This window comes from Oncorhynchus tshawytscha, linkage group LG02 (genome assembly GCF_018296145.1).
Source record: "Oncorhynchus tshawytscha isolate Ot180627B linkage group LG02, Otsh_v2.0, whole genome shotgun sequence".
In the NCBI taxonomy this organism is placed as follows: Eukaryota; Metazoa; Chordata; class Actinopteri; order Salmoniformes; family Salmonidae; genus Oncorhynchus; species Oncorhynchus tshawytscha.
In genome coordinates this window covers 64,740,241-64,753,278 of record NC_056430.1, presented here as the reverse complement: position 1 = coordinate 64,753,278, position 13,038 = coordinate 64,740,241, and the positions used below count along the sequence as shown (strand labels likewise).

At 48.4% G+C, this 13,038-nt stretch overlaps 1 protein-coding gene across 1 annotated transcript in view; it reads right to left on the bottom strand.

Annotated features, from left to right (window-relative positions):
- LOC112245614 (regulatory-associated protein of mTOR-like) overlaps positions 1-13,038 on the bottom strand; it is a 184,045-nt gene that overhangs the window by 40,294 nt on the left and 130,713 nt on the right. Inside the window, 5 exon segments of the mRNA XM_042302607.1 lie at positions 1,756-1,947; positions 4,438-4,503; positions 4,788-4,862; positions 7,889-7,999; positions 8,426-8,509. Coding sequence (XP_042158541.1) covers positions 1,756-1,947; positions 4,438-4,503; positions 4,788-4,862; positions 7,889-7,999; positions 8,426-8,509 — 528 coding nt within the window.

Below are 13,038 nucleotides of genomic sequence, written 5' to 3'. Positions count from 1 at the left end.
TGTGTGTGTGTACGTGCACGTCCCAAAGGTGTGTGTGTGTGTGTGTACGTGCACGTCCCAAAGGTGTGTGTGTGTGTGTGTGTGTGTACGTGAACATCCCAAAGGTGTGTGTGTGTGTGTGTGTGTGTGTACGTGCACATCCCAAAGGTGTGTGTGTGTGTGTGTACGTGCACATCCCAAAGGTGTGTGTGTGTGTGTGTGTGTGTGTGTGTACGTGCACGTCCCAAAGGTGTGTGTGTGTGTACGTGCACGTCCCAAAGGTGTGTGTGTGTGTGTACGTGCACGTCCCAAAGGTGTGTGTGTGTGTGTGCACGTCCCAAAGGTGTGTGTGTGTGTGTGCACGTCCCAAAGGTGTGTGTGTGTGTGTACGTGCACGTCCCAAAGGTGTGTGTGTGTGTGTGTAAAGGTGTGTGTGTGTGTGTGTACGTGCACGTCCCAAAGGTGTGTGTGTGTGTGTGTAAGGTGTGTGTGTGTACGTGCACGTCCCAAAGGTGTGTGTGTGTGTGTGTGTGTGTGTGTACGTGCACGTCCCAAAGGTGTGTGTGTGTGTACGTGCACGTCCCAAAGGTGTGTGTGTGTGTACGTGCACGTCCCAAAGGTGTGTGTGTGTGTACGTGCACGTCCCAAAGGTGTGTGTGTGTGTACGTGCACGTCCGAAAGGTGTGTGTGTGTGTACGTGCACGTCCGAAAGGTGTGTGTGTGTGTACGTGCACGTCCGAAAGGTGTGTGTGTGTGTGTGTGTGTGTACGTGCACGTCCGAAAGGTGTGTGTGTGTGTACGTGCACGTCCGAAAGGTGTGTGTGTGTGTGTGTACGTGCACGTCCGAAAGGTGTGTGTGTGTACGTGCACGTCCGAAAGGTGTGTGTGTACGTGCACCCAAAGGTGTGTGTCCGAAAGGTGTGTGTGTACGTGCACGTCCGAAAGGTGTGTGTGTGTGTACGTGCACGTCCGAAAGGTGTGTGTGTGTACGTGCACGTCCGAAAGGTGTGTGTGTGTACGTGCACGTCCGAAAGGTGTGTGTACGTGCACGTCCGAAAGGTGTGTGTGTACGTGCACGTCCGAAAGGTGTGTGTGTACGTGCACGTCCGAAAGGTGTGTGTGTGTACGTGCACGTCCGAAAGGTGTGTGTGTGTACGTGCACGTCCGAAAGGTGTGTGTGTGTACGTGCACGTCCGAAAGGTGTGTGTGTACGTGCACGTGTGTGTGTACGTGCACGTCCGAAAGTGCACGTCCGAAAGGTGTGTGTGTACGTGCACGTCCGAAAGGTGTGTGTGTGTACGTGCACGTCCGAAAGGTGTGTGTGTACGTGCACGTCCGTGTGTGTGTACACGTCCGAAAGGTGTGTGTGTACGTGCACGTCTGAAAGGTGTGTGTGTGTACGTGCACGTCTGAAAGGTGTGTGTGTACGTGCACGTCTGAAAGGTGTGTGTGTACGTGCACGTCTGAAAGGTGTGTGTGTACGTGCACGTCTGAAAGGTGTGTGTGTACGTGCACGTCTGAAAGGTGTGTGTACGTGCACGTCTGAAAGGTGTGTGTACGTGCACGTCTGAAAGGTGTGTGTACGTGCACGTCTGAAAGGTGTGTGTACGTGCACGTCTGAAAGGTGTGTGTACGTGCACGTCTGAAAGGTGTGTGTACACGTCTGAAAGGTGTGTGTACGTGCACGTCTGAAAGGTGTGTGTACGTCTGAAAGGTGTGTGTACACGTCTGAAAGGTGTGTGTACGTCTGAAAGGTGTGTATTCCTTCCCTCTCACCTCAGGTATGGGGTCGGACAGCAGGCTGTAGAGCTTCTCGTGGGCACTGTCCCTGACACCACACCAGCGGGCCGAGTCAAAGTTCTGCCAGATGCGTCCCAGGCAGATGGCCACCCACTGACGGAGCAGGGGATGAGGGTCAGAGAGCTGCTCCAGGCAGATGGCTATCAGATTCCCCTGCAGACAGGCCTCCTTGGGGGGGGGGTTGAGGAGGATGAGAAAGGAGTTGGAAGGCAGGCAGGGAGGAGAGTGTGTGTTAGAGGGGCCATGTCAGTAATTCACACACGCACGTCCAAGGCCTTTATGACTTGGCTTTAGGCTGAGCTTCCCGTCTGGAAGTCTATGGGCAAACCCAACAGGGATCTAACCTCTGCCTCTCACTGTGAACCTGAAGGGTCGACGTCCAATACTTGACTGTTAAGAGTTCGTCACCTTTTATGCGGGGTTGTATTGGTTCCTGTGGCTATGAAAAGCCACCATTTGAAAGCCTATACCTATTTTGGCAGACTCTCTGCCTTGTGGCAGTATCAAACCACCCTCCATCAGACAACTAGAGTAGTACAGGGATTCAGTGTACATGTTGTAACTTGATCACACCGGAGCTGAACCCTACCAGTAGGAGTACCATCACTCATAACCCCTGAAGTTTAGGCCACGTGTTCCAACCAATCCAACAAACGGAAGGAATGATGAAGTGCTAGTTAAAAGGAAGGCAGAGAGGTATAAATACAAGGCGGCGAGAACTTTGAACGAGCGGCACGTCTCTAATGTTGGAGCTCATCTATTATTAACACAGAGCCAATGGGAGACGGAGAACATTAAGTAAACAGAGAGAGGAGGGAGGGGGAGAGAGAGAGGAGTGTGCAAAAAATATGAAGAGCAAGATTAATAGATAGATAGAAAGACAGAGAGCCCGAGCGACAGAGCAAGAGAGAGCCCGAGCGACAGAGCAAGAGAGAGCCCGAGCGACAGAGCAAGAGAGCCCCAGCGAGAGAGAGAGCCCCAGCGAGAGAGAGAGAGCCCCAGCGAGAGAGAGAGAGCCCCAGCGAGAGAGAGAGAGCCCAGCGAGAGAGAGAGAGCCCAGCGAGAGAGAGAGAGCCCAGCGAGAGAGAGAGAGCCCAGCGAGAGAGAGAGAGCCCAGCGAGAGAGAGAGAGCCCAGCGAGAGAGAGAGAGCCCAGCGAGAGAGAGAGAGCCCAGCGAGAGAGAGAGAGCCCAGCGAGAGAGAGAGAGCCCAGCGAGAGAGAGAGAGCCCAGCGAGAGAGAGAGAGCCCCAGCGAGAGAGAGAGAGCCCCAGCGAGAGAGAGAGAGCCCCAGCGAGAGAGAGAGAGCCCAGCGAGAGAGAGAGAGCCCAGCGAGAGAGAGAGAGCCCCAGCGAGAGAGAGAGAGCCCAGCGAGAGAGAGAGAGCCCAGCGAGAGAGAGAGAGCCCAGCGAGAGAGAGAGAGCCCAGCGAGAGAGAGAGAGCCCCAGCGAGAGAGAGAGAGCCCAGCGAGAGAGAGAGAGCCCAGCGAGACACGACACGACAGAGCGCGCAGGCAGGCGAGACACGACACGACAGAGCGCGCAGGCAGGCGAGAGCGACACGACAGAGCGCGCAGGCAGGCGAGAGCGACACGACAGAGCGCGCAGGCAGGCGAGAGCGACACGACAGAGCGCGCAGGCAGGCGAGAGCGACACGACAGAGCGCGCAGGCAGGCGAGAGCGACACGACAGAGCGCGCAGGCAGGCGAGAGCGACACGACAGAGCGCGCAGGCAGGCGAGAGCGACACGACAGAGCGCGCAGGCAGGCGAGAGCGACACGACAGAGCGCGCAGGCAGGCGAGAGCGACACGACAGAGCGCGCAGGCGAGAGCGACACGACAGAGCGCGCAGGCGAGAGCGACACGACAGAGCGCGCAGGCGAGAGCGACACGACAGAGCGCGCAGGCGAGAGCGACACGACAGAGCGCGCAGGCGAGAGCGACACGACAGAGCGCGCAGGCGAGAGCGACACGACAGAGCGCGCAGGCGAGAGCGACACGACAGAGCGCGCAGGCGAGAGCGACACGACAGAGCGCGCAGGCGAGAGCGACACGACAGAGCGCGCAGGCGAGAGCGACACGACAGAGCGCGCAGGCGAGAGCGACACGACAGAGCGCGCAGGCGAGAGCGACACGACAGAGCGCGCAGGCGAGAGCGACACGACAGAGCGCGCAGGCGAGAGCGACACGACAGAGCGCGCAGGCGAGAGCGACACGACAGAGCGCGCAGGCGAGAGCGACACGACAGAGCGCGCAGGCGAGAGCGACACGACAGAGCGCGCAGGCGAGAGCGACACGACAGAGCGCGCAGGCGAGAGCGACACGACAGAGCGCGCAGGCGAGAGCGACACGACAGAGCGCGCAGGCGAGAGCGACACGACAGAGCGCGCAGGCGAGAGCGACACGACAGAGCGCGCAGGCGAGAGCGACACGACAGAGCGCGCAGGCGAGAGCGACACGACAGAGCGCGCAGGCGAGAGCGACACGACAGAGCGCGCAGGCGAGAGCGACACGACAGAGCGCGCAGGCGAGAGCGACACGACAGAGCGCGCAGGCGAGAGCGACACGACAGAGCGCGCAGGCGAGAGCGACACGACAGAGCGCGCAGGCGAGAGCGACACGACAGAGCGCGCAGGCGAGAGCGACACACACACACACACACCTGGCCTGTGGTGTAGCTGTTGACAATCACAGCCAGGATAAAGACAGCCATGGTGCGGTGCTCAGCCTGAAACAGGAAACACAAGAAACACAGTCAACTGCCATGTATCAACTCCGTTCACCAACACCTCATTCATAACTGGGAGCTATGGATCATAGCACACATGTTTGAGTAGGTAGAAGTCAACACTAACCACTGATACAGGGTCAGATATATTCTCAGCTAGAATGGAAAAGGTTATGATCGGAGGGCAGGGCAATGATTCTGATTCTAGATCTATAGATAAGGGTAACCCACGGGTGCCTTGTGGCGCTTTCGGTTTTCTCATGCTCTGATTGGGTGATACTCACAGGCATGTAGGGGTCGGCCAGGACAGACAGGAAGTACTTGTGTCCGTTGTCCTTTACCAGGTCTGCCTGACATGACTAGAGAGAGAGAGCGAGAGAGAAAAACAATCCAGTACGTCAGTCTAGTCACCTTGTCATTAATCTGCTGTTATTACACGAGTAATGAACAAAACACGACTCAGACACTTCACTGACAACAGTCTCCTGCCATCCTTACAGTAGAATCAATTCAGCCTAAATAATATATTTATTCTATTTAAGTAGATTATTTTATTGTGCTCCTTGAGGAAAAGTGTCATATGTTGCAGAGCGACAAATATGCAACTACTCAACATAATATTTATAACCAAGGTTAAAGACATAGCCTAGACATTATTGAATAACGCAACTCAATACCTGTGTCACACTACTAATCTGACAGAGGGGGGGGGAAATGACTTCTCTTCCTGTCCTTTCATCTCAAAGTCCTTTGATTATTCTTCAGCATTGACAAACACTGTGATGACTAATCGGGTGTCTGGATGCTAAAGGATCACTAGAATAATACAGACTGTCCTACTACCTTAGGGTTATATGGTAAGTTCTACCATGAAAGTAAAAAAAGGCCATATACTTTGTGTAAGTGAGTTTTAGGGCCGCCATTTTATTCAACAGCTAAAACGTGCCAAAAGGACAATGTTCTTTGTGTTACAGATAGCCATGTTTATAGTACACACTCGCTTCGTAGGTTATCACGTACTTATGGCCTCGATGAACATTACCCATTATTAATATCCAATATCTATCTAAATATTTAAATTGGATGAGGAATCAGTCAAATAAGTAGCACAAATCAAATCTTATTGGTTACACACACACACGGTCAGCAGATGTTAATGCGAGTGTAGATATCAGCAATATCTAACATGTAATATCTAACAATTTCCCAACGACTACCTAATACACACACATCTAAGTAAAAGAATGGAATTAAGAATATATAAATATTTGGACAAGTAATAGAGCGGCATAGACCAAGACACAGTAGAATAGAATACAGTATATACATAGATGAGTAATGCAAGATATGTAAACATTATTAAAGTGGCATTATTAAAGTGACTAGTGTTCCATTTATTAAAGTGGCCAATGATTTCAAGCCTGTATGTAGGCAGCCGCCTCTCACAACTCAATCTCCTGATGATGATGACTCTACATTAACGTTAAACTGATCGACTGACATTAACTGACTGAATGGGTTCATTTTCTGCTTTTATCTGGGACTGTTATTGACTTCATGGCAATCATTTCTCTGTACAGCTACACAGAGCTGCTCCATGTGATGGATACGACTTGACAGTCCCTATATAGACATATCAACTATTCTGTAGGGAGAGTGAAATTGGTTTAAAATTAAGTGCAACAATTAAAATGTAGCTTGCTATGACGGTAGGAGTCTGGTATGGTTTGGTTATTGTAATGTGTACACTGAATGTGTGTGTGGTATGCACGTGTAGATACAGTTGAAGTCGGAAGTTTACATCCACCTTCGCCAAATACATTTAAACTCAGTTTCCACAATTCCTGACATTTAATCCTAGTAGGTCTTTGGTCAGTTAGGATCACCACTATTTTAAGAATGTGAAATGTCAGAATAATAGTTGAAAGAATGATTTATTTCAGCTTTTCTTTCTTTCATCACATTCCCAGAGGGTCAGAAGTTTACATACACTCTATTAGTATTTGGTAGCATTGCCTTGAAATTGTTTAACTTGGGTCAAACGTTTTGGGTAGCCTTCCACAAGATTCCCACAATAAGTTGGGTGAATTTTGGCCCATTCCTCCTGACAGAACTGGTGTAACAGTCAGGTTTGTCAGCCTCCTAGCTCGCACACGCCTTTTCAGTTCTGCCCACACATTTATGGGATTAAGATCAGGGCTTTGTGATGGCCACTCCAATACCTTGAATTTGTTGTCCTTAAGCCATTTTGACACAACTTTGGAAGTATGCTTGGGGTCATTATCCATTTGGAAGACCCATTTGGGACCAAGCTTTAACTTCCTGACTGATGTCTTGAGATGTTGCTTCAATATATCCACATAGCTTTCCTCCCTCGTGATGCCATCTATTTTGTGAAGTGCACCAGTCCCTCCTGCAGCAAAGCACCCCCACAACATGATGCTGCCATCCCTGTGCTTCACGGTTGGGATGATGTTCTTTGGCTTGCAAGACTCCCCTTTTTCCTCCAAACATAACGTTGGTCATTATGGCCAAACAGTTCTATTTTTGTTTAATCAGAGCAGAGGACATTTCTTCAAAAAGTACGATCTTTGTCCCCATGTGCAGTTGCAAACCGTAGTCTGGCTTTTTTATGGCAGTTTTGGAGCAGTGGCTTCTTCCTTGCTGAGTGGCCTTTCAGGCTATATCGATATATAAGATACTTTTGTACCCATTTCCTCCAGCTTCTTCACAAAGTCCTTTGCTGTTGTTCTGGGATTGATTTGCACTTTTGCACCAAAGTACGTTCTTCTCTCCTTCCCGAGCAGTATGACGGCTACGTGGTCCCATGGTGTTTATACTTGCGTACTATTTGTTTGTACAGATGAACGTGGTACCTCAGGCGTTTGGAAATTGATCCCAAAGATGAACCAGACTTGTGGAGGCCTACAATTTTTTTGCTGGGGTCTTGGCTGATTTCTTTAAATTTTCCCATGATGTCAAGCAAAGAGGTACTGAGTTTGAAGGTAGGCCTTGAAATACATCCACTAGTAAACCAATTGACTCAAACTATGTCAATTAGCCTATCAGAAGCTTCTAAAGCCATCATTTTCTGGAATGTTCCAAGCTGGTTAAAGGCACAGTCTACATACACTAAGTTAACTTCTGACCCACAAATTGTGATAGTGAATTATTAGTGAAATAATCTGTCTGTAAACAATTGTTGGAAAATTACTTGTGTTATGCACAAAGTATATGTCCTAACCGACTTGCCAAAACTATAGTTTATTAACAAGAAATTTGTGGAGTGTTTGAAAAACGAGTTTAATGACTCCAACCTAAGTGTGTGTAAACTTCCGACATCAACTGTATGTGCTAGTGTGTATGTGTGTGCCTTAGTACTCACGCTGTCCACAGCCAGGATCTTAGCCCAGATGAAGACCAGCAGGGGTCGGAGCTCCCGCGCAGAGCTCTGTAGCAGCTTCAACACGTAGGGGAAGATCCCTACGGAGAGGGCCTGAAAACACACATGAGATATTATTCACTTTAAAGTTCCAACCTAAAGAAATCAGAACTGGCTTTAACTATTGTGTCTTTATAGCAACACCTCTACAATAATGAGAAGACTAAGAGGCCCCTAAGACCCTAAATCTGTGTCTATTTATTTTAAAATAAATATACCAAATACACCTTCCCTAAATGGATTAAACTAATGGATGACAACACTTTAGCTTCTACTTCCAGCTCATACATACATTTTACAGACAGTATATTTTACATGAGTTCTTATTTGTAGTGTCTACCAGTTGATATAGATTGTTTCAGACCTGACAGTAGATGAGAGCTTGTATATCTACAATAATCATCTATCTGTGCTAGCTAAACTTGTATTTTGGCCATGTGCTTGTGTATTGGTAGACCAGAATGCTGCATAGTTTCTCACCAGACTGACGGCCCAGGGTCCCAGGTCCAGGAAGCGGCCGAGCAGGTCCAGCGCTCTCAGCCTGTGAACCTGACTCAAGAGGACCTGAAGGAGACCAGGGAGGGGGCTGAGGTCAATACCGTGGTGTGTTCAACGTGTTTAGTGGCATCGTGAGCAAAAGGAGAGCGGGAGAGCTGGAACAGGTGGCTCACACCACTCACCAATATGCTGGCACTGGCAGTTGTTTGTCTCTCTCTCTCTCTCTCTCTCTCTCTCTCTCTCTCTGTGTGTGTGTGTGTGTGTGTTGGCTGCTTCAGGTGTACATACCATATTAGCATAAGAGTAATGAGGTGAATATGAATACATGTGCATGGGTGTGTTCCCATCAGTGGAGGCTGGTGGGAGGAGCTATAGGAGGACGGGCGCATTGTAATGGCTGGAATGGAATCAATGGAACGGTATCAAACAGATCAAACATCTAGAAACCGCTTGACTCCATTCCATTCCAGCCATTACAATGAGCCCGTCCTCCTATAGCTCCTCCTACCAGCCTCCACTGGTTCCCTGCGGTATATGACATTGCATTTGTGTGCATGTGGGTGGGGTGTAATGTTAACAGATTGTGCGTGTTTTTGGCACCACCAGGTCCGGACGTTGGCGTGTCCCCATGCGACCGTGTGCCGTGGGCGTGAGGACATGCGCGCACGGGGGGCGGATTCCACACGCCCCCGATCAACCTATACACACTGCTATTTCTAGCATAGTTTTGTGTATTATTAGAGCAGTGTGACCTCAACACAGCAGCTGTGAGCGAACGCAGGAGGAGACCGGGGTTGGACCGTGCCAGGGCTACCCCTCAACCCTTCAGGGGAACGTGAGATAGGAGAGCCTGGGAATTTGTGGTCTGTCTGTTATACAAGAGGAGGAATATTCAGCGATTGAAGAGCGGTTGGAAGCGGAGGGATGAAAAAGTATACTTCTGAACGATGGGATTATATAAGCAGCCACTAATGACACACACAGAATAGCAAAGTCGCTCATCAATCTTGTCCCAACTGCTGAGACAAGTGACAAATCAGAATCAGTGGGCACATGCGCGCGCGCACACACGCACGCACACACACGACTAAAGCGAACAGACCAAGACCTTCTCAAATGACAGGAAACGAAAGAGCATTTTAATCTCTCATAGCATGTGGGTGATCATCAGTAACACGCATTACAAGTCATCGGGGAGTGAGTCAACCAGTACAGATGTTCAATCTGCAGCCACCCACTGATTCACTAGACTATCGTAATGATTGTATGGGCTTTGTGAGAATGTGTCTCCCATAGAATTCCAACCCTTCTGAGCTAGCAGTCGTAGGACATCACAATTTAATGACAGTCATCTTTCCCAATCCTTTTGTTTCAATGGGAAGTATGTTACTATGATGACATCAAAAGGCATTCTCTCTCTCTGACCCCTCTTTTACCCATTTCCCCAAAGCTCCTCATCAATAGATCACACACAATCACCCGCTATATCTCGGAGAACGCAATGTCATAGCTTTATATATTAGAGATCAACGTAAGATTGTCTGTTCTTACGTGGGTGTACACAACACTCTACATGCGCACACCCACACAAAAATCACACCCGCTCCGCTCCCACCCATCAAAAGAAAACCCCTCCACACTATCCCTCCCCGATGGTTCTCCCAGACAGCCTCCTGGTTTTTATTTGCCTTTCTTTCCCCAGTGGACGTGTGAGGGAAAGCTGCAGCTCTCAGCTCTGCTGAGTCAGGGGGAAATGATCACGCCGAGTACAGAATGGAGCCGGACAGCATAGGGGCTAGGCCAGCACAACAACACATGGGGCCACTGCTGCTGTGAAGTGCCACTTTCAAGAAAACACAGCCTGACGTAAAGGGGCTTAGGGAGAGAGTGAGGGAAGGCGAGAAAGAGCAGCGAGAACCAGAGAGCGAGAGAGTGAGAGAGGGGGGGGGTGCCTGGAGGAGCTAGCAACGGCAGATAAATGCATTATTTGTGCAGTTAGAGAGCAGACCATGATTTAACTGAGCCAGGCTTACAGAGAGCATGCAACTGCTTGACATTTAAAGGGTAACTCCGCCACGCCACTTTAAACATTTGAAATGTTATTATAATTATATATTTTTTGGTGTAGTGGCCACGATTTAGCAGCGGTGGCTTAATACATATAGGGTAATTACTGGGGGAAACTAAATGTTCCCAAACAGATTGAAACGATGGAGTATCCTCCTGGAATATCGACCCCACCACTCGCCATCGTACAGAGCTAGGTCCCGGCTGCGCCTCACAACAGGACATGTTGAAATGCGCCAATTAGGATGTTGATTACAATGTGGGCATAGCCTCTAGTTGTTTTAACAGAATAGCCTGAATGTTTTGTCAGATCAAATTTACTCAAGAGGAGTAGTTTAAAAACATAATTATTGCATTTGTATGTTTCCACTCAGGTTCACAGTGCAGACAGAACCAAGGTTCCCATACCGAACAGTTTGAAAACCTACACCCGTATTATGAAGTACACAGTTTGTGTAATTTTATGACTTCATGTCTATTGACTCCTCTGTGATGTTTTCAAGTAGGATTCCTGAAATGACTAATACATTTCATTAAATCATATTCAGCTTTCCTACCATCTGTAGTTTTCTGATCATATTGGAACTTCCCGCTGTATGTTGCTCTGGTTATCTGTGTCTTATAACATCTAGAAATACTTTAAATGGATGCTCAAAAATCTACAATGACATTTAGTCAGCTTATGACAATACTTTCTCTTGGTCAAAAGGCTCAAACTCCCATGATTCCATTCGGCAAAACCACTCCCACCGTCCCCGATTAAGTTGCAGCTCCGAAACGTTGTTTCCAATTAAAACACAGCCCACCAAACGCTGCAGAGCTAGGACAACCGCAAGTGGCAAATGGGCAAAAGGAGTCACTCGCACAAGATGTCACAACAAGATGGAATTCCACTCTGGAAATGGGGAAGCGTGTCCACAGAAGTCAACAACCACTAAGATTCTCTGGCCCAGCTGAACTGGAGAAACTGCAGAATCTGCAGGCACTACTGGAGCCCTGCAGGTAATCTGTGTGTGTGTGTGTGTGTGTGTGAGAGAGAGTGTGTGTGTCTGTGAGAGTGTAAATTGTGAGTGTGTGAGTGAGAGCGAGCGAGCGAAAGCGTGATAGAGTATGTGTGTGAATGAGGGAATATGTCTGTGTATAACAAGTCTCTCATAATTGACTGAAGTGATTGTGTTATCTTCTACTGCAGGTACATGACTGACCGTCCGGTAGGAGAGAAGTACATTTCCTACTCAGTGGTGTAGCCTGTCTTGTGCCACTTCCTCTGGGTGATAGAGAGCTCCGATGACGACCCTGCCTACATGGTAAGATTCAAGCTGACGCTCACAACAGAACTGGAGAAACGCAAGGAAAACACCAACCTCACATGGCCACAGCACTAACCCAAGGTTTAAGGACCTGAGGTGCTTTCCCAGACCTGAGAGGGGTGAGGTGTGGGCTTTGGTCAGCTTGCTGAAAAAAGAGAGGCCTGCACAGCAACCTGATGAAGCAACACAGTCAGAGCCACCAAAGAAAGCTGCCGTCTTGTTGAGGTCTTCTGAGTCTGATGAAGAGTCGTCGTCCATTGAAAAATGTGTGGGGCGTTACAAAGCAGAGCCCAGCATCAGCATGGAGGACTGTCCACTACAGTGGTGGTCACAGCATGCAGGGGCACACCAGTTGGCAACACCTGGCAACACCTGCCACATCAGTCCCTCGTGAGAGGTTTTCACTCTCTGGGCATATCGTACAGAAGAAGAGAGTAGCTTTATCATCTCAAACTGTCAACAGGCTTGTTTGTCTCTTAGCAACTGGCTCAGTGAAAGGAAATAGGAGGATGACTGAAGTGTATGGTCACAGGTTTATGTTCTGTGGAATTCATGGCATTGTGGGATAGGTTTATGCTGTTTGTTCTTTGTATCCATTGAGCAAGATATTTTTTCTTATAGCCAATCATTAATTGGGAGAACAATAATTTTGAATGGCTAAAGCTTTAACTGTGTGTGTGTGTTCGTGTGTGTTTGTGTGTGTGTGTGTGTGTGTGTGTGTGTGGCGCCTACTGGGAGCATTAGTAAGTTACAGGAATTTTGTACTGCTTAACTTGTTTATGTTGAATATGCCATTAAGAATATTTTTTGTGTTTCAGTCCCTACACACCTACAACTCAATACACAGCTTTTGTTTTTAAATGGAAAAATCTTTATTTAGCACCAAATTTGAGCAAATACAACATTTGCGATTAATCGCGATTAACTACAGAATTTAATGTGATTAATTGCAACAAATTATTTTAATAGTTTGACAGCCCTAGGCAAAATGTAGTTCTCTTTAGTCCATGTCATTACGAATCACATACAATGATATCACCTTAATATGCTAACTGATTAAATAAGAATATTAGTTTGTTGGAACCGTTGCTAGTTTATATCTTCCATATTTCGGCATTGGGAGGTGGTAAGATTAGGAGGCGTTTCCAGACTTCGGACCAATCAAATTCAACTCGATACCCTTGTTATTTTCATCTCCAGATCTGTGACTTTCTATTC